Source organism: Fringilla coelebs (genome assembly GCF_963513975.1).
Source record: "Fringilla coelebs genome assembly, chromosome: 2".
In the NCBI taxonomy this organism is placed as follows: Eukaryota; Metazoa; Chordata; class Aves; order Passeriformes; family Fringillidae; genus Fringilla; species Fringilla coelebs.
Window position 1 is genome coordinate 64,124,465 of NC_140029.1, and position 21,635 is coordinate 64,146,099.

At 40.3% G+C, this 21,635-nt stretch overlaps 1 protein-coding gene across 1 annotated transcript; it reads left to right on the forward strand.

Moving 5' to 3' along the window:
• Positions 1-4,642: 4,642 nt before the first annotated feature.
• SERPINE3 (serpin family E member 3) lies at positions 4,643-20,605 on the forward strand (the record flags this gene model as incomplete). Its single annotated transcript, XM_084201010.1, has 8 exons — positions 4,643-4,901; positions 7,549-7,776; positions 8,419-8,616; positions 12,989-13,187; positions 14,238-14,338; positions 16,405-16,491; positions 18,457-18,540; positions 20,565-20,605. The coding sequence occupies 8 exons, from the start codon at positions 4,643-4,645 to the stop codon at positions 20,603-20,605; spliced, it is 1,197 nt and encodes a 398-aa protein (XP_084057136.1).
• Positions 20,606-21,635: the final 1,030 nt, after the last annotated feature.

Genomic DNA, 21,635 nt, shown 5'->3' on the forward strand with positions numbered 1-21,635 from the left:
AGGAAGACTGCAGGAGACTGACCTGACACAGAAAAGCTAACAGGAGAGTTCTGAAGAGGAAAACCTGCTTCTTACTGGTTCTCTCATATTTTTCTCTTCCAGCCTTTCCCAGGGTCAGATTTTGCTCCAGATCACTGTGTAAAGTGCATGCAACAGAAACACAAACTGGCCAGAACCCAAAGCAGAACAGCTCTCCTTTTCCTCTCAGCAGCCACACCAAACTAGGGCTCAGTTTTCTCAGAATGCCAATAAATCAGAGAAAACTCCAGTCTGCTGTGACAAAAAATTGGTTGTGGGGAAAGGCTTCCAAAGAAATCTTTCTTTGCCCATAGCGCCTGTGCAGGCTGTGCCTTTCCCTCTGGTTTCTCATTTCAGTCCTGTGACTTCTGGCTGCCTCTAGGGCTAGTAAGTTCCTGACCTTCCTCCCTATTGCCACCACCACCACCAGGGAGGCTCCACCCTGAGTCTGTTTTCCAGAGCCATGGAGCACCCTGTCTCCCAGAGGAGTCTCCCAGCCCACAGCCCCCCAGCAGCTCTTCATTTGCTCAAGGACCCAAGTTTGTGTTGATGGTTTGCGTTTACACTCCCGTACCTGAGAGCAGAATCTGCCCCATTAAGACCTTGAAGATGTAATTCTGGAGGACAGCTCTCTCTGTTTCTTTCCCCCTCATCTTTCTTTTCCATTCTGCACATTTTTCACACCAGACACTGCAGAGGCACCTGTCAGTGCTGAGCAGCAGGAGATGCCTCAGCAGTCTGTCCCCTTGCCCACCACCGTGTTCACACAGGGGGACACCAAGGGGCCGTGCAGTAACAGCAGTGCCACTCTGCAGGCACAGACATGATCTAATCCATCTTGGAATGCAGCCACCATTTATGGCTTCTTTCCAGTGCTTTCCACCAGTTTGGCTCCCTGTGTGGGGAGGTGTTCACACATCAGGAAGCTCTTTGCTGAGTTCCTTCTCAAAGAGTGCTGGTTTTCTCTGCTTAGTGGGGGAGCAGAGAGGTTGGGCTCCCTGTGAAGCTCTCACAGCTGCTCCTGTGGAAGCTCAGAGGAGCTCAACAGAGACACAGTGCTCTGTGCTCCAGAATGCTACCCACACACTCCTGTGCTGTGTTTTCTCCAGACATCCTCAGTTTGCGTCTTTCCTCACTTCCCTCACAGTCAGTCAGAGTTATCGCAATGTGAAGAGGCACTTCTCAAAATACAGATGCTACCTCTGCCCTTCCTGACTTTGAAGTGTTATCTTGGGGACCAGTCAATTGTATGCCTTTTAAAATGCATTTTCAGCATCTTAAAAACAAAAATATTGCCAGAAAGTTTATCAGTGCTTTCTCAGTACCTTGTGATGCAAAACCAGATTAAGACTCAAAGAAGGCTGTGATGCCCAAACTAGGACACAGGCAGGTATGAAGGCTCTAAACAAATGTCCTTAAAGGAGACAGAAACTCCCTTTCTCCACAGCAGCCCAGCTCTAACACTTCTGTAGGTCCAAGACTCCTCTATTTCTGACACAGAATTTCTGTAATTGCCCTATTTAATTTGCAGCCCCCCTGAACTACTCTCACTTGGACAGCTCAGTTTCTGGCTGCCTGGGCTCACTTGGCAACCTCAGTTTTCAGACTCACCCTGATGTGGCACTGGCTTCTCCTTGGACATCCAGTTCTCAATTGTGGATCCCAGTCTGGCACAGAGAAACTTTGCACTTAGGCTGCTAAACTGAACAGGCATGAGAATTTTGGTTCTGACCTTGACTATGATAAATGTTCATAACCTTCCCAAGGCTTCTACACTTAATTTTTAGCCACAGCTAATTTCACTGACTCTTACTTCTTTCTTACTCCACTGCCTCCTAACTTTCTCATCATTCACCAGTGGATTTCTTTCCTATTTGTTGTATGTAAAGAGCATTTCTTATTCCCCATGGTTGATTTGAATAATGTTGATCCACTTTTAGTTTTCTTAAGTCCTCTCTGCTTGTCTGTAAACACTGTTCTTGCTGCAAAGATTCCTCCACAGCTTTCCTTTCCTAAAACAGTTGCAGAGAGGGAAGATTTGAAACAAACACTCCCATTTCTAAGTCTCCTTTGTGATGAGACAAGACTCAGAACACTTTTTTCCCTTTCCAACTGAAACTATGCTGTCTTACACAACATTTTTACCAGGTCGAGTTTTCAATTATGTCTTCCATAAATACATACCCCAAATCTGAATAGCAACATTTTTGCAAAGTGGGAATTAAATGTTATTTTTAGGCAGTAACGCCTAAAACCTTCAGGGGTTCCCCAGCTTTCATCTAAATCTTAATAAATCCACAGAAGGGTATCAAGAAGGGCAAAGAAATGTCTTTTCAGGTCTGGAGCCTCTGGGAACACCACATCAGATCCAGTGTACAGTCCTCACCAGTGACCAGAGCTTATTTATCTATTGACAGCTCTGAGCCCTTTGAGAAATCACCTGGTGGCCTCTGTTTCATTCCCTCTGAATACGTCTCCACTCCAGTGGAAACTGTTAGTGATAACTTCAGCAGAGGGGTCCTCATTCAGCCAAACCCCTAAGCCCACATGTAATTTTCAGTCTGAAGATACTGCCATTGAAATCTGTGGCAAAATTACATTTCTGCCTGTTGTATTAGACTGTGACTGACCACGCTCTTGCACTTCTCCAGTCCTTGCAGGAACGTGCTCTAAATCCCAGGATCCTGAGACAGACCCCAGTGTCTGCATCTATTCTGACATGTTCTCCAAGCAGCAGAGAGAGAGGAACAGCACAAGAAGAGAATAAGAGAGGCCCACTGCTTCATTCTCACTTGGGCTGTAATTGCATTGTGTGGCTGCTCCTTCCCTGCTAAGAGTGAAGCAGTAGCACCTGAATTATTGCCTGATTGCAATGCCCTTTTTCCCAACGGCCAAGTGTACAACATCAAACTCTGAAGATCAATAAGCTGCAGTTGTACATTAATTTTTAAGCCAAATCTTGCTTGTCTTAGGTGGCATTGTGAATCTGTGAGGCTGAACCTGTGAATATGATGAGCAGGATTTGATCCCATCGCACGAAGGAAGCCATGAACAACTGCAATTGCTTTTAAAGAAAGCAGTCACAACCACAGCTCTTCTGCTTCTGGACCATTCAAAGTGGCCCCTTCCTCATTTGCTCTCCTTCCAGTGCAGCACTTTGTTGTTTCTTTCCTTCTGGAAACTAAAGAGTGAAAGAAAATCTTGCTATTTCGGATAGCATTAATTAAAAAAAAAAGGGAAATAAAGACATTTTAATTGCACGGGATTTCTGAATAAGGTTTCAAAGTGGGGGTAAAAAAATTAGCTGTGTGCCTGGTACACAGAGAGCCCTTTCTCTTCCCCTTTGTGGCAGAGGAATCAATGGAATTCATATAAAAGAAGGAGGGGGGTGGGAAGAGAGATAGGAGATGCCTTGCTCGGTACCAGCAGGTCACAAGCCTCATGAGGCTCGAGCAGGGCTTGCAAGGAAGTTGCTGACTCTATGTCCATGTGTACCTTTTTGTTCCTTGCCTTGGATTTGCTGGTCAGTGGCATGCTGCTTTGCCTGGCTCTCCATAGAGCTTGTAGCCTACAGGAATTTGGACAGAGTGGTACAGACATCGCCGACAGAGACTCTGATCACTGACTATCCCTTTAAATGCAGTCTCATGACCTAGTCTTTGCTCCACTACCTATTAAAGAAGGAGACAAGACCTTCATAGGCAGCTTCCATTCAGGCACCCAGAAGGACACAGAAAGGCAAGACAATTTAACAGAGCTAACTGTGAGTAAATACGAAGCATTAGAGGTGCTCTCTAGAGCAAAGGGCATGGAGAAAGATTTGTAGGAAATCCTGAGGTGAAAGAAGGTGCAGTAAGTTTTAAAATATACTTGTATACAATCTTCAAACGTGGAATTCTGTAAAGAAAGCTATTCTCTCATTTTAACATTATTCCTTTAAATATGAATCTAAGTGTCTCTTAATATAACGTTGACCAGTGCTTGATTTCCCATAAAAATCTGACGTGGTGATTTTGTGCTTCAGGCACTGGAGCCTTTTGCAAATACCACCTTTCTTTCACTGGCATAAATTTCACAGAAGGAATATCTGGGGGGGAAATTTGAAGACAGCCTTTTGCAAACTTGGATCCAAAGCCCAGCCTGGAGCCTCCAATTAGATTTCTACACTTCACAAGGGGTGGCCTTCCTTCTGGGAGTGCTGGGTGTGACCCCCTTTCTGCTGGGGACAGAAAGGAGCTCAGCAGCATGGAGATTGCACTGAGGTGTCCCATCCTGTGTGCAGGTAGCTAATTTTTAACCAAGAGATTGTGTGTCTCCATGCTCTGTAATGGAATACCATCTTACATGCTACAGCATTCTAGAAAATTCAGTTCTTGTTAGTCAACAGAGCCATCAGCATGTCCATACATATGTATTTTCTTTTCTTTTTTTTTTTTTTTTCCTTAATGACAGTAGCTACTGAGTAGACCTGGACAAGTATTTTAAGAGTTATCATTACTGTTGCAAGTGACATCTCAACACTGATGGAAAGTTCCTCTGCCAGCTCAGTCTATTGCTTTTCTAAATATATTCATGTCATTAATTGCAGGTATTAGCTGGTGGAGACTGTTCCCAGCTCGTCTCCATGTTGCCTATTTTATTGTCTGCATTTATCCTGTCTGCTTGCTGCATAGCCAAAGGGAACTGCATCTCCTGTGATGAGCTGAGAGAGCTGAAGACTGAATTTGCCATCAGCCTCTACCAGCAGGTGTCTGAAGCAGAGAACAGGACCAATCTGGTAGTGTCTCCAGCAAGTGTGGCTGTTTCTTTGGAGCTGCTGCAGTTTGGAGCTCAAGGAAATACCTTTACAGAGCTGCAAGATGCCCTAGGATACAGCATTCATGGTAATGTACTTAAAAAAACCCTTATTGTCTTACTTTTTGTAATAAATTCACAGATTTACAAAGGTGACAGGAATTGCACACATCATACTAAACTTCTGCTTTCTCTCTCACTGCAAGATGTAGTTTTCTCTGTCTTTGACAGCCAGGTATCAGATGGACAAAGAAAACTCAAGGGAGTAGTAGTTGACAAACAGGTTATTATTCCTCTTTTTTCTGAAATAGTACTTACTCTTATGACACAAAATACAGCTACATCTAGAAAAGCTACTTCCCTCAACAGTAGAATTACTCTAGGTTTGCCAGAGGTCCATCTTGTCCACTGTGTCCTGGTCTCCTTTGTGTGCTCTGCAAAGAACTGCCTGGCAGAGAACAGTGATTTTCTCTCCTATCCCCCTAAAAAATTTTATGAAAGCTGTGGAAGCTGAATTATCTTTAAGACTTTTCTAATGCTATTACAACTGGCCAAAAAGATGAAAAGTTATCAGAAGGAGACTGGCAGACAGAGATATACGTTGACAGATGGATGGTGCAATTGCATATTTCCATGAAAGCAGGCTAAAATATAAAACTCACTGGGAATTTGGAAGGGATATGGGAAAGACAGATGTCTTTAAATCCAGCATTAAGTCAGCTGAATTTAAGGATGCTGTTTTCATTTTAGCTCTGGATTATCCTACCATCTCAAATCACATGTCAAAAACTATTTTACATTATGGGCAGAATGTTTATGAAAAGCAGATGACTGCCTCATCTTCAAAATTTGCAGCTTACATACAATACTTATGTATAGAGATAACACTGCTATTTCTCAGCATAAAATTTACCTCCAGGGTATGAAGACTAAAACCCAGAGTAATTTCATTGTCCTGTGCTGTAACCAGCCTCAGTCACCACCACCATTCTGTGCAGCATTGATATTCAACCCCAGCACAGCATAAGAGCCAACTCTGGCTGATCCATGCAGATACAGCTACATGTACTGAAACAGGGACAGTGCATCTAAATTATGAGCAGCAGATATAACAGAGTCTTGCCTGCAGGACTCCTATTTCTGTAAATTCAATTCCTAAACAACATTAACGCATACAAGGGTTATACCTTGCTTGACACTGCTGGTCATTAGGGGCTCAGTTATTATGAAAGGACCTTACAGAATAACATTTCAAAGTGAAATTCAAGCACAGATCTTCACAGTAAATTTAAAAGAGAAGTGCAGGGATTGTTAATGACCTGCTATCTCTTTTATGCTCTCTTCTTCTCATGTGGCACATCATGGCAGGGAGACATTTTATCTCCATTTTAGCTGTCTGTGGCATAAACCACATGAGCTTTGGCTTTCAGCAATATTAATGCATGAATGTGAAAATAAAGTAGGATGGGATCTATTGTTATTTGTATACAGTATATTTCCAGTAATGGGGAAGGAAACCACTTCCTCAAATGGCCTAAATCAAATAAATAAATTAAATGCTTAGATGAAATTCCCTATAAGATGAATAAATGCAAATTGTGTATGCATGCATATATGATAAAATTCCTTTCTTCCAGTAGATGTTTGCATTAATGTTTATGTTGATCTGGCCAAACCAGTTATGAAGGATATGGTTAAAACTTTAGCAGGCTGAAAACATTGAAAACATCGATGGTTCATGCACTGTTCACAGAGAATCTGCTCTTCAATGCACTTGTAAACTTCTCTCAATGTTTGGGAAGTTTGCTCACCTTTATTCTAGTACTAACAAAAACAATGTATAATGGGATGTATCTCTAGATAGCACAGACAAAATGACATGCTTTAAAATGATTTCTCCTTGCTGTTTAATTAAAGCAATTTTGAGCTGTTGTCAAAGTAAGAATTCTGACTTTGGTTAGCTAAGCACTTTGGTGAAATCACAAGCTTGGGATACCACTCCTCACATCCATCTCTGCTTCTAATTTACCATCTTTGACTTCTCACATCTTCCAGAGATATCACCAAGTGCTCCATACTAATGCAAGACACACAAGAACAATACTTTACACCTCAGACCATGTTTTCATAAAAAAAGAAAAAAGCCCACTGTTGTGGACTGTATAAATAAAGGAGTCACTTATAACACGAGGAGCAACTTATCAGCTCAGTTTAGCCAGGGCTCATCAGCAATGCTGGGGCAGTTTGGGACACAGTCCTTCAAGAAATCAAACAACACCTAAGGGCCAAGGGTGGCAGAGGGGCTGTCAGGAGGGTAACGTCAGGAGAAGGAGATGGTGGTATTGTGGCATGGCATTGGCAGCTCAGCCAGTCATGGCCAGAGGCACTAGATCTCATTGGTGGGAACTCAGAGAGTGACCAAGAAAGAATAACTACCTTATGAGCTGTTAAGAACGGTGAGCCTGGCATGAGACCAGCCACTTGACACATCCCCACTAGAGTGATTTCTACAGACGCACGAAGAGAGCTTTCCAACCCCCAGTGCATCACTGCCCATGGCAGCAGTGCTTGACAGGAATACTCCACAAAGTCAAGGGTGCTCCAGTTGTTATGGGGCTTTAAGAGTCAGAGGACACCGGTGTCAGCCCTGGAGCTGAGAGCTGCAGAGCCCTGGGGCAACCCCTGCTGTCCTTAGCCTCAGCACAACAATTGCAGTTTCTCTCTCTTGCCTGGCAGATCCAAGTGTGCAGGATTGCATGCCCACAGCGGATGAAGCAGTGACTGACTCCAGCCAAGGCACAGTGGTCCAGCTGGGATGTTCCCTCCTTGTGGATGCAGGCGTGCAGCTCTCACCCGACTTCGCCGAGCGCGCCGCGCGCTGGGCCAACAGCAGCCTGCTCCAAACCAACCTCACCCACCCCAACACCACCCACACACGGGAATGGATCACCACTGACCTTGCAGGTACCATAGGGACCCACAGGAATGGTTGCACACGGATAAAATGTAACATAAGAGTAAGGGGAGAAGTTGCATTTAACCAAGCATAAAGATTTTTGCCACGCTCCATGGCAAGCCCAAACCAAGGCTGAAAGGCAGGAAACCTAATTCTTGTGTTAACACTCATCTGTAATGCGAAGAAAGAGCTGGAATAGGTCTCAATCTCTAAGTGGTGTCAAGCTGGTAACCACTTTGCCTTGTTCCCTTAATTTTTAAAAAGGCAATCATGTGCAGTGTTTGCAGTTTTAACTGGGAACGGCCAAATTCCCCTTGGACCGTATTCATGGCACTGAATGCTTTCATGGTGCTACAGGGGACACATGGGGCGTAAGCTCAGCAGCCAGACTCTGGGTTTAAAAAGTCAAAATGGGGAATAAAAGCACTTGCCAGCTCAATCTCAACTCTGGGGGGAGCATGGACCGACAGGCAGCCCCAGTGAGGTGCATGTGTAAGCGGGGAGGGGAAGGCAGAGGGTGAGCAGTGCCTTGTGAGTTGTGCCTCTTGGCTTTAGGGATGGAGGGTTGTCTCAGCTTGCTTTATTTAGTCACATGGACCTGGGCATGCAGGACTGCATGTGTCCCCCTCCCCTTTCTCTTTCCCATGCAGATGGGGATATGCATGGGATGGCACCGGAGAGCACTGCGCCATCACTCAGCCAGGTCACCCTGCTGAGCACCCTCTACTTCAGAAGCACCTGGCAAAAAAAGTTTTCCTTCGCGGATTCCCAGATGTTGCCTTTTACGACGCCAGAGGGCTCGACCCTGAAAGTGCCTACCATGCACCACACAGCTGAAGTTAACTATGGTAACTGTCCTTTTTCCATATTTGATCTACTGTGCAATATGGAACAGATTTATTTCATTTCCACAGATGCCACACCAAGGTGTGTTGTTTTCCCAGCTTGGAGAGTGTCTCAGAAGTCCCATCAAATGAAAGACCACCCAGGTGACCAAATTGACTCCTCATAATTCCAGGCAATCGTGAAACAGATCATGGGTTCAAAATGGTTCCTAAAATATCTACTGTCCCTGTCCCATCCCTCACAGACCAACAGCTCCCAGTACTCCATAACAAACTTGTCAGCTGTAGGAAACAGTCAAACAGCACCAATACATTGTGCCTGGAGAAAGAAGGATGAGAGACTGAGGGTACTGCATTACACAAAGTCCTTTACAATAGCATGGAGCTGGTTAAATAAACCTGGCTAGGAAGGGGCTACAGTACATCTGACCCCATGACAGAGGGGCAATGAAGACTAAAACTGCATCAAGCCCCTACCAGTTTGATTTGCTGGGTAAGAAATTTCCTGGCCCCTCAGCCAAATCACTGCCTCTTGAATGTGTGAGCACCAGAGGGAGCAGAGCATAACCAGGAGCCCCAACACACTGCAGACCTGCAGATGTGGTCACAGCCTGTCTCCAAGTTTTCTTTAGGGAAAAACTGCAGATCTTGAGGGGCAAATTCTAGAAAAAGAAAATAAATTCTTATGTCATGTATACCAAATCAGTGGATGATCTCAGCATGGGCTTAAAACAGTATAAATATAGGTCAAACTTTTATTTGAATAATATATGAATAGAGTGTAGGCTACTTTCAAAGACTTGATGTATGTGGGTTGCTGACAGAAGGACTCATGCTGCAGGCTTAATTTTCTGCCACCAGGAATTATGCCAGTCAGCTACACAATCTCTTTCAAAATATAGAAAGTTCTTTTCCCTCCTACTTTAAATTTCAGAACTGCATTTGGGTAAAAACTGTCCAAATTCCAAGTCTAAATTTTTTCAAGATAGATTTATATCTCTTAACATCCTGACTGATTTATCCTTTAAGTTAAATAGCTTCTCTTCAGCTTTGGTATTTACTCCTAAATGTAATTGCAAGCCACCAAGTTTTCTCTCAATTTCCTCATAGCTAAGATGCCAGGCTCTTCTAAACTATTCAAAAACCAAATGCTCCAAATTCTCTACTAGTTCTATATTTTAATTTTTCCAATTTAAATTAATCTTTCTTGAAAATAAATGACCAGAAATGTACACAAAACTCTCTATGAAGGCATACGCATGCTTGATAAAATGCTTTCACAGTTTCTAAGTCTTGATAAAAATACCTTGTGCAGTGTATTGCAGACCTGGCTCAGGGTGGTTATGCAAGGTTAGCCCCACCTGGGCCTTTTTCCTTTTGGCACATTTTTCCTAGGTAAATCAGGGGGAGGGATATCTCCAGAGCTATATAAATTCTTTGTGTGTTTTTGACTCACCATTTTGTTTCCACCACTTCAACCTTCATGGCAATCTCACTGTTGGTCTTTAATTAAAGTCTTGTGCGTTGACAATGCTTTGGAAAGCTAATAGTGATCCTTTTCAACACCTTGTACCTTTGCTCATTGTGGTTTCCCCTTCAAGTGGCTGCTTGCTGCCTTTCCTTTCCGGTTCTAAGTGCCACCATTTCTAGCTGTAAAAGTAAAAATGGCACGGTGAAATGGCACTGTAGAATGGCACAGTTCCGTGGCACAGTGAAATCATGTTTTAGCTAAAACTAGATGGCTGGATCTATGCCTTTTTATCAAATTAGTTAAGAAATAAAATAAGTTTATAGATTTGTTTGCCAGTCTACGTGATATTGCAATTTATTTTACTTTCTGTTTCTCTCTGTGACCTGATTATTCTTTTCTCCAGAGTGTCCTAAAAGTTCTCAAAGACAGAACTAAAGTTTCCCAGATTGCCTTCTTTTTCTTACAAATGTACTCCTGCTCCCTAGCCATGGGAAAAAACTGAATCATCAGGCTATTAAAGTCTTTGCTGACTCATTTGCAATTCCACATCCAAGTTCTTCTCATATTCTGGGGTGGTCATTAAGGCCCCAGATTATTAAATGACAGAAGGCAGGATGCTGCTGTTGCTTGTACAAATAGAGATCTCAGATAAAGCCAATTACCAGGAGTTCCACAGCTGAGCTGCATTGTCTGACCACATATTTGCTCCAGAGTCCTTGCAAAGCTGATGTGAAGTCATTTGTTGTGCTCTTTTGACCACTTGCCAAAACACAAGGTACTCCATCCTATCATCCTTAAGTAGGTAGCTAGCACAGAAAAGGAAAGACAAAATATTTGGATTACCTTTCATCCAGGCTGAAATGTGTGAGCTCTTTGCAGCTGGAGAGACTTTTGAGCAAAGCTGAAATGGAAGGGATCATTTAAAATTTGCTGGTTCTCAGATTTGATTGGGCCAATTCAATCTTTGTCGCTAAAAAAATCCAGAAACGTTTCTAACAAATGAGTTTAAAATTAATGCCAAAGACTGGCTCAGTACAACTAAAGAGAGGGCTGAGATGACTGTCCTTCATTATTAAACGATAGCAGCTGTGTCCCACCAGGATCCACTACACAGAGTAAGAAAGACAAGCTGTGGCCTGTTATCAATTGCAGCATCTACAACATTGTTTATCCTTTTAACATTGCCACACAGAACAAACCAGCCTGGGGACAAGTAAGACTGCTCTAAGAAAATGTCAACATTACTGTTCACACACACTTCTTAAACGCCACAACTATTTTACATATTCATTTTTCCAAGCGATTTGTTAACGACGTTTGAATTCTAATTTAGCATATGTGTAATCCTTATGGGATGCTCAAAATTACTTCAAGCAACGAACACTAAATGTTCTGACTCAATAATCTAAAGTCTTTGATTTTCTTTCTAATTAATAAATAAGGACTCTATAATCTTTGTGCAGAATGTGCTGACTTCAAAATATCAGCATGCCAACAAATTATACCGCTCATGTCCAGTGCACTGCAAATATAAATCTTCCTTGCCTGCCCATTTTAAACCAGAACATCTTTTCCCAGCAAATGATCCACATGCTGGGAGTTGGTTTTAACAGAGCAATTCTCTCTCCAGATTGCAAGGCAGGAGGGCTAAGAGCCTAAAATTTAATCTAGCAGAACAATCAACGCTTAATGAATCCTTTCGAGTCCATATCTGCAAAATTAACAAACACTGTAAACAAAATATTTGAGACGTCCTATAGCTATGTATTTATTACCAAATATTTAGGTACTATGAACATGAGGTACCCATACACAGGTATTTACAACCACTGACTCAAATAGTCTGAGCATCTACCCTTAAAGGTACATCTGCTACAGCTGGGTGAAGGAGGTGTAGATTCAATATTTTGGATGGCTGCAGTAAAGGCAGTAGGACTTTCACTCCTGCCTTGTACTTAAGTTGTACTTAACTCCTGCTAACTGTTGCTGAGTGTTCCTGAAATGCTACTAATTGGATTCTCTGATGAAAAAATAAGGAAGCAAAATTGTAACAGACAAATCTGTTCTATTGTACAACAGAATCCATTAGGAATGCCTGGATTAATTGTTTTTTGGGAATATGGGATGAAAATGGTACTTTTAAATGGCTGTTACAAATTGTTGTAAAACTAATTGCAAGTTTGGAAGCTCTCCAGCTTTTCTCTCTTTTACTTTTGAGACTACTTTTTATGACCTTCATCTGACTGTGATAAATCTCTGTGCCTAGATTTTTAAAAAATTAAAAATTTGGTGCTTAAATAAAAATAGTTAATGTTTAAATAAGCATACACTAGCTCTTGTTTAATAGAACTATTTTTTATTGAAATAAGATTAAAATTGATTTTTAAAAGTAGTAAAGATGGAAACATGAGCCAAAGTAGGTTTCAATTAATCAGCTAGGACACTGCATTTTATTTTTGTAATTCCTATCTGTTGTAGTAAAATTTTAGCAAAAAATACGATAAAAGTAAGTTTATTCAAAGAAAATGCATTGTGGGAAGAGTCATCATAGCTGCTGCTATTGACTTGGTAGTTTGGGGTTTTTTGTCCCCAAACTGAGCAAGGAGGACAGCTGTTATATGGAACAGTTATAAAATACCCATGCTCTGTTGAGGTGGTTCTTCAGGTGCTATCAGTGGCATTGGCACTGCTCTGCCAAGATACCTGTGTCTCTGACACACTCAGCTCTGTTCAGGTGAGTTTGCAGCAACCTGAGCTGGCTACAGGAGCCCAGCAGCTGGGGACCATTCCTTACATGCCACCACAGCTGCTCTGAACTGTCTGCTGAGCCCAGCATGGGTTGTGGGTTCAGGGCTTTTTTCCCACTTGAATGATGAAATAAGATCTCTCTTTGCCCACCCACAGGCCAGTTCCAGACAGCAGCTCTGGAGGCTTTCAGCGTGGTCGAGTTACCCTACCTGGGGGAGAAACTCAGCATGTTCCTAGTGCTTCCCAGCCACAAAAGAACACCTTTGTCCCAGATTGAGTCTCACCTTTCTGCCAAAACCATAACCCTCTGGGCCAACAGCTTGAAGAGAACAAAGATGGACATTTTCCTGCCTAGGTAAGCAATGTTAACACAATGGATTCACTACTTTAGCTGTCAGAATTCCATGTGACAGTGCTGACACAAGCAGTGTGTGAGCAAAATCGAATTACATGCTTTTGGTTTCAGTATTCATCACATGATCAGAGATGCTCTAACCCTTTCTTAAACCACAAAGAGGTGAGCCAGGAATGACAAGACTTTCTGGTCACACTCTGTACTGTTTTTAAAAAAGCCCAAGCATTTCAGTTGATCCTACAGCTTTTACTTACAATTTGTTTGTGGTATAAATCCTTTAAGGATTTAAACCAGAGAAATGTTGCTAGACCTTTGCAACACTCATTTTTCTCTTTGTTTAAGGAAGAGCAAACATATAACCTCCTAAAGACACACTATTTTGTATTTCTTAAACTTGCCAGAGTACTAAAAAGGCACGGGACAAAGAGCTTGGCACCCCTCCAGCAGCCATAACCATCTTTCCATGCACAAAGCAGGTTTCACTCATCCATTTTCCACTTTAGTCAGTTGTTATTTCAGCAAACACCTATGCTGAAGGTATTTTCTATCATCTACTCCAGTGAAACTGCATAGCAGGAGGAATTAGGTACAGAAGGCTTTATGTGGCTGTATCTATTGCATGGATTAGCATGGAAAGGCTTCATTACACACATCCTACAACATACTCATCACATTAACAGAGCACTGAAAACCAGTGTGTACATTATTATTTGTTTTCTTCAAGTTAATTTTTGGGAAATATTTCCAAGGGCCATTTGCTATAGCCAAAAATAATATTAGAAAGAGAACACTTCATGAAAATGCAGAATTCACATGTCAAGAAGATTCAGTAGCAATCTGATTGCAACAGAGGGATTCCTTCTGTTAATGGCTTCAGGTGAAGGTGAGCTACTTTTCTGCAAATACACAATCAGACAATGCACTGGGCTCCTACAGAAAGAGATGGATGAAGTGCAAAGGCTTGAAATAAATTGTATCTGTTATTGCCTTTTAATTCTACAAAAGTCTACAAATCCTGCTTTTAAATAAAGTCTATCATATTAATTTCAGGTTCAGTATTCAAAGCCTTTTGGACCTAAAGACAGTTCTTTCTGCCTTGGGAATTAGAGATGCATTTGATCCCATCACTGCTAATTTTAAAGGCATTTCAGGTAAGAGGCTTGACTGAATACAAAATGATCCTTGACCCAATAGTGTAGATTCTTACATTTGAATTTGTTAGACCTGGGTCTTCTGAATTGATTGTACTTCCTTATCTGTGAAACTCTAAAGCACAATTCACACTCAACTGCAATTGTATTTTGAGCTGTTTTGTAGGAAAGAGGAACCTGAAGAGGACAGGTTTAGTTTTGGTCTTAACTTACTTTTTTCTTGTCTACAAGATTAAAACTGTCAAGACAGTGTAGGCCTGGGAAAATGGTTATTTATACAGAAATTTAGGGTGCTTTAGTAAAACTTACATTCCTGTTTGTGTTTTCAAATAGGTATTTAACAGTGAGGGATGCTGATCCAACAAGTGTATAGTCCAACTCCTGACACTGCAAACAATACTGGTTTATGTCCAGGCTGTATTATCTTGCTAATCCAGTAATCAGTAAACAAAGTTATACTTTCCCTTTGCTAAAATATTGTTGCTATGATTAAATTCTTGGGTTTGGAACACTGAAATTCTTCTGCTCCTTGGAAAATTTGTCCCCATTTAATATTAAATGAAAAATAAAGAATCCACATTATTTATTCTTTTTCTTTTCACTCCTTCCAGCAACAAAATATTTCAACTTAGTCACTTCTGCTCACAGTAGACTTGGGAGTGGGAGCTGCCCAGTAAGCAGCTCACATTCTTGTGCATGTGAGTGAATAAATGAAATTGCTCCAATTCAGACAAACCTGCTTTTACAGAAAAGTTGCTTTCCTGGGATGAACCTCCTCAGAAGGCACATTACTCATGGATTTTTTAATGCTGCTCTTAAAATTGAACATAGCAATGTTCCATTGCAATATAGATCTCACACTGCACAGAGATGAACATTAAAATAATTTGTTACTGCTCACTGCTGCTTTGCTTATTGCAAACAAATGTTAATATACTGATAAACTACACAAAGATGTATTTTATAAAGTTAATATCTATTTAAATAAGATAAATACTTTGGGGCAATTAATTCCGTAAACAACATAATTTAGCAGCTTCCCTTTGGCTTTTTGCGTAAAAGATAAGGCTTGTAGAAGTATTTGATCCTGCCCTGGCAGGGTTATGGAACAGGGATATGTTGAGACCCCTTTTAGTTCTAGTCTTACACCACCATGTCACAGCAGTAGGGTTCTATGTGGTCTAAGAGTTATATAAGGCAGAGTTCACAAGGAAAATGTATCTTTTACTCAACCAATAGATAGCTGAGGGCAAAAAAAATAGGTACATTTTCATAGGTAAGCTTTCATTTCCTCTTCTGTATGAAGCAGAAGGATAAGATTCAAAATATTTACTCTCAGATCACATTTAGCAAACAAATGCGTTACTTCATTTCAGACCTGAAATAGCTTTTTTAGACTTGAAAGCTTTTATTTTGTCCCCTCAACAATGTGTAAAATTTATCTACTTTTTAAAATTCTTCCTCTCCCTAGTTTTGTCCTGCTTGATTCCCTCCCAGTTTTTCTGACTAGACAAAATTAAGACAGAAATAGCTAAAATTCTCTTTTAGCATTTCTTTGATTTGACCTACATGTTGGACTTGATCCTTGAATTCAGACAAGAAAGAAAAAGCTTCTCAACCTTTCCTGCTTTCTGTCCTGTACAGGCTGCTGGAGAAAAGCAGACTTGTAACACTCTCTCAGTGTCTTTCTGAAATTAATTCTTTTCCAAGATTCATTTTATGTCACAGTTCCATTGTTTCTTCCTGAAGAACATTTTTTCTACATTTTCCCTTTCAAGGGTTCTTCAGTTATTTCATTGCCCTCACTCTGTTGAAGTTTCTATTTTCACTATGTAACCTTGCCTTCCACCACAAAGTGGAGACCTCTCAAACTAGTAACTCCCATTTAGCATTCAATCCACTCTAACCATATAGTGGGAAAACAGTCAAAGGCTGAAATACATAACAGTTATGTGATCCTTAGATTCTGTGCCAAAAAAAAAAGGCAAAAGCATTCTGATTATTTTTTAAAAATATGTTCGTAATGAAATACAGAAAATAACTTATTAATTTTGGGGGTTTTGCAGAGCAAGATAATCTTTATATTTCAGAAGCTATTCACAAAGCAGAGATTGAAGTAACAGAAGATGGTACAAAGGCATCAGGAGCTACAGGTAAATCAAATATTCAGACAAACTTCTTGCTTCTGGAGCTTACCACTACAAAACCAACGACTAGTCTTTTATTTAAAACAAAATAAACAAGCATGGTAGAATTTACATGTATGCCCAACAAACTTTTGTATTTAACACATTTCCATTTTACCTTTGTTCATAAGAAATTTTAGATTTTGATGTCTGAGTAAGGTGTAATGGCTCAAATAAAAAAAAAACTTTGCCAGCCCAGGGAAAATTCAGTTTGAGAAAATATACCACTTATTTTTCTGCTGGTTAAATATCTATTTGCTCAGACTGTAAGAACAAAAAATGAAAAAAAGGTTAATATTTTATCTACAGCTCCTAAAGTGTTATGGGATTTGAAGATGATCTCTTTGATAGCATTAGTGGTAATGATGGGCAAGTTTTACGCATTTGAGCTTGATTCTTACATACCTTGAAGTGTGACCTTCATGTGCAGTAGCCCTGCTAACAGATCACTTCCACATGAGCAGATGGGACTGGGTGAGTGGGAGACTCAGAGCAAAATCTCAACTATGGATTACCCAGTCAGTACATTACTCATTCACCATTAACCACATCTCACCCTCCTGCTTCCCTGGGCTGTACCAAGGATTAATGTGCTCCACACATCACAAATGCTGGTGCATCCTTGGCTGGGGACCAGGGCGCTCTATCCCTTCTCCTTGCTGCCAGGAAGGAATTCAAGAGGCATGCAGAGAGCATGGCAGTGCATCTCACTGTGGTGCCCAGCCTGTTGCACAGGCCCTCACTCCGACACCCCACAGTCACAATGCCAAAAAGAAGCTGAGCACACCTGAATTGATGTATTCAGTATTGCTCTAGAAACAACCCTGAATAAGACACACGTGTACATACAGGGGTGTACAGAGCACATCTGGCATAACTAAGTTAAAACTGTACAGCTCTGCAGAAAGGTTAAGTTTTGTAAAGTTTTAATCTCTATCAGAGCAGTAATATTTTCAATTTGTGGTAAGGCCCATACAAAAGAAAAGCTTTTAGGTGACTTCAATTACACACCAAGGACTAAAGGACTAAGAGAAAAAGACCTTTATCCCCTTGAAACCAATGGCAAAACATCCCTTAACTCCAGTCAGACCAAGCTGACAAACAGATTTTAAAAATTGCAATTACATTTATTGTTTACTTTAAAAGCTTTGGATCTAGTCACATGATGACTTGAAGTTAGGCGCTTTTTTTTGTTTACAATCATGAAAATAGTGCCTTCTCAAACTAGCTTTATTGTGTCTTACTTGAATTTTCAAACTAACTCAATAGTTTCAACTGTTCAAAAAGAATCCAGACCTGGTGGGTTTTTTTGCAATGTATTCTTAATACTATATAGCTAAAAGCAGGAACTTATTTAAACAATATGTATTTTAATAATAGCTGAGCCATCATAAGTCTTAAAAACTCTTTATTTAATCTAATAATTAACCCACAACCAGAGAGAAAAGACAGTCATAAACTGAGCTGAGGATACTTGAGATTTTGTTGAGAGGTCTGACAAGAGAAATTCCAGGATGATGTAGGTATTTCACTGCTGCTTGTCTCCCAGTTGGATAAGGAAGTACATTTGTGCCTTGCTTATCTTTTTCACCAGAACAGCATAGCTGGGAACTGGCTAACAGGTGAGACAATAGGTATGACTTAGCAGATGTGATGACTTAGTGATGACAACAAAAATTACCTTTGAGATCCAATGTCAGGCAGAACACCCTTCAGCACTGAAATACGCATGAGTCACCTGCCCATAGTCTTACAACTCCTGACTTGTTAATTTTGCCAGACTCATCTCACTGTTGGATAAAATTGTTGTTTTAGTCTTAAAGCAGAGGAGCAACTCAAAAGTCAAAGTACTAACCAGAGCTTGAGGGTACTGTATGGAAGATGGAAATAAAAAAAGATGCATTTTACTGATTTTTTTTTGTTGCATTACAGCAATGGTCTTACTGAAAAGATCTCGAACACCTATTTTCAAAGCAGACCGACCTTTCACATTTTTCCTGAGACAAGCTAATACAGGTATGCATGCTCTGCCTTCCAGGAGCAGAATCCCACACAGGTAGCACTGAAATCAATACAAACAGCATGCCATTCTTCAGTCCAGGAAACTTCAAACAACCACAGAAACAGTGGGGATTGCGGTTTTAAAGCATAGATTTCCATTTCCTTAAAAAGAATGTATAATAGAGAAGTCTAGGAGGCCAGATTAGCCTCTTCTTTGGACATGCAGTATGTGCACAAAAAATTTCTATCAAAATTATAGGCACTAGAGAGATCTCACAGAGGCTGAACATTCCAGCATCAGAAACTGATCTCTACAGAGCAATTCAAATTACAAATGGGCTGGACCAGCTGGACTAACATCTGAAGTAATTAAAATAGAAACCTCTCCCTATAAAGGAAACTTATCCATGCCTATACTGATAGCAAACAGACTTCTGCCAAAAAATGTTTCTTTGCAACTGTTAACTCCTTTCTTGCAAATGACCCCCCCCCCAGCCACCAAACAAAAACCACCCAAAAACCCAAATGGAACTGTAAAGCATGTCTCAAGAGTGAAGCATTGCAGTGCTCCTTTAGCTTCAGTAGTAGATTGTAAGTCTCATTTCAGTCATCCAGTCACATTAAGTTACTCCTGAATGTCTGCCAAAATAAAGCACCTTTTAACTTGTTGGCAATAATAAAGAACTGCATTATTCACCATTTCGCAGGTATTTGCTACTCTGAAGCATCAGGCCAATAACCAACAACTCTTATCATTCCTAACAATGCAGGAATTTTGCACCTGAAGTATTTTCCTACAAATCGTTCAAACCACCACATTTCTCTCATAACTGGGGTCACAGCCATTTAGATTTTCAAGGAACACAGACATTTGGTTCAGTAAAACATTGTGGTCTAGCACAAAGACAGAAATAATTTCCCTTATCTGCTTCCAAGCAACACACTGTTCTCTTAGTGAGTACCTGTGTATGTAACATTTTGTTTTAAAAACCCATTTAATGAATTTTCACCACAGTGCAAGCATCCAAAGAGAAAATTACTGCCTTGGTTGGAATTTTGTTTTAAATATGCTTTGGCAATCATTACCAGTCAATGAATAAAAGTATTTTACTTGCCAAATGCAGAATTTTAAAATAAAAAGGCATTAATAAGCTCACCTATGAAACATGAGACACAGACTCTTCAGGATTAAGAAGAAACTAACTTCACTGAATAAAATGGTCAGTTTACAATATATATATAAATTAAATAAAGAGGAAGGAAATCAGATTGTAAAACAGGATTTTTATGTGAAGCATAAACTACATACTTTCCAATCAACTCTAAATCAAAAATATATTTCTGTAATTCAAGCTTTTTAATGCAAAAAGCAAAAACATTCAGTCATTTCTTTTGCTCAGACTTAAGTGATTCCAGTTTTTGAGGTACGGAAAACCTGAACAGGTAAACAAGATCTATTTTTCATCCACCTGTCTAAAAGTGCTTAAAACTTCTATGCCCATAAAGTTCTTAATGAACCTTTATAAAGAGGAAAAGTATTAATTGCATCAATTTTCTAGTAATAACAGAAATATGTTTTCCAATACTTAAAATAGCATAGCTCTGCTCAAAATAATTGAGAAATTTTAGAGTTTTTTAATCTGAATTTCAGGTTTAAGCACATTCCCTTCGAAGGACAGGCAAGGTAACAGTACAAATAACCAAACAAATCCAGTAAATCTGAGGCAGTCATTTCATTCTCTTCTGTAACTAAAATATGAACACAAAGCAATAAACTTAGGTTCTGTTTTGCTCAGTTTAAGTTTCAGATTTTGTCAGGTTCCTGGTTTGGGTGACCAATTATTTGGAAAGGTGTTTTAAATATAGAAACATTTAGATTATTTTAAGACAAGCATGCAATTGCAGTCAGTTTTCCCATACAAGCTGTGAACAATTCTATGATCTGCTAGCTCCATGCCTAACTTATGTATTTAAATTGTACTGCACCTAGCAAATGTGGCCCCAAATTGAAATAATGTTAATATTGTTTTCATTTACAGGTTCAGTACTTTTTATAGGAAGAGTTACAAATCCATCATAAGCACTAAATGCATACACTGACTTCTGCTCCTCCTGTGATGAGCTTTCCTCCAATGAAATTAAAGGCAACATTGTATGTATTTATTAAAGACAGTTTTAAGCAAATCACTTTTCCAAGAATCATCACTACCTTATTACATTGTAGACACTGTTGAAAGTTAGAGCTGTCTAGGAATCATCAGCCTCACAACTACAGCAAAGACAGTATCCAAATAAACATCTGCAAAAAAATGGAGCAGGTTTAGCCTCCTAAATGTTTAACAATATGAGCCAACACCTTCTCTTCAACTTTATCATGGCTAAAGTCAGCTTAACTGTTGCTGAGTACGTAGGTGATTTGAATGAAAATAACTCACAAGAAAGCTTTGTGATGTCATTTTTTAAGTACAATTTCATTTCCCTGTCCTGAAGTCCAAAGCTTATGAATAAAACTGAACTTCAGTCTGACCTCAGACAGTTAGAGCCCAGCTGATATAGAAGGTAACAAGCAAGCAGTGAAATGCTGTGAAAAGAAAATCAAGTTGAAAGGCTGTTTCAAAACTGACACAGAATCAAGAAATCATTATGGTTGGAAAATACCTCTTAGATCATAGAGTCCAACCATTAACCCAGCACCGCCACGTCCCCCACTAAACCAAGTCCCTAAATACCACACCTACACACTTCTTGAACACTTCCAGGGATGGCGATTCTACCATGTGCCAGGGCAGCCTGCTCCAGACAGAGCAGGTAAGAAGCAGAAATACCCACTCAGTGACCAAGCAAATACTGCCAAAAAAGGCAGCAGCACTACCTCTAGTGCCTTTGAAGTGCACACAACATAGAACAGACATTCCAGAAGAACACTGAATGTGACTACTGGCATCATGAAAAATGAGGGGTGGTTTTCAGCATCCTGACAAAAGTTGGGATATGGCAAGCGTTCAGCAACTCATGGCACAAGCATCAGAAACCCAGGCCCATAAAGATTTTGGGTGGAGACAGGAAACCACTGACTCCCAAGAAAAGCATCACAGAGGACTGTCTTATTC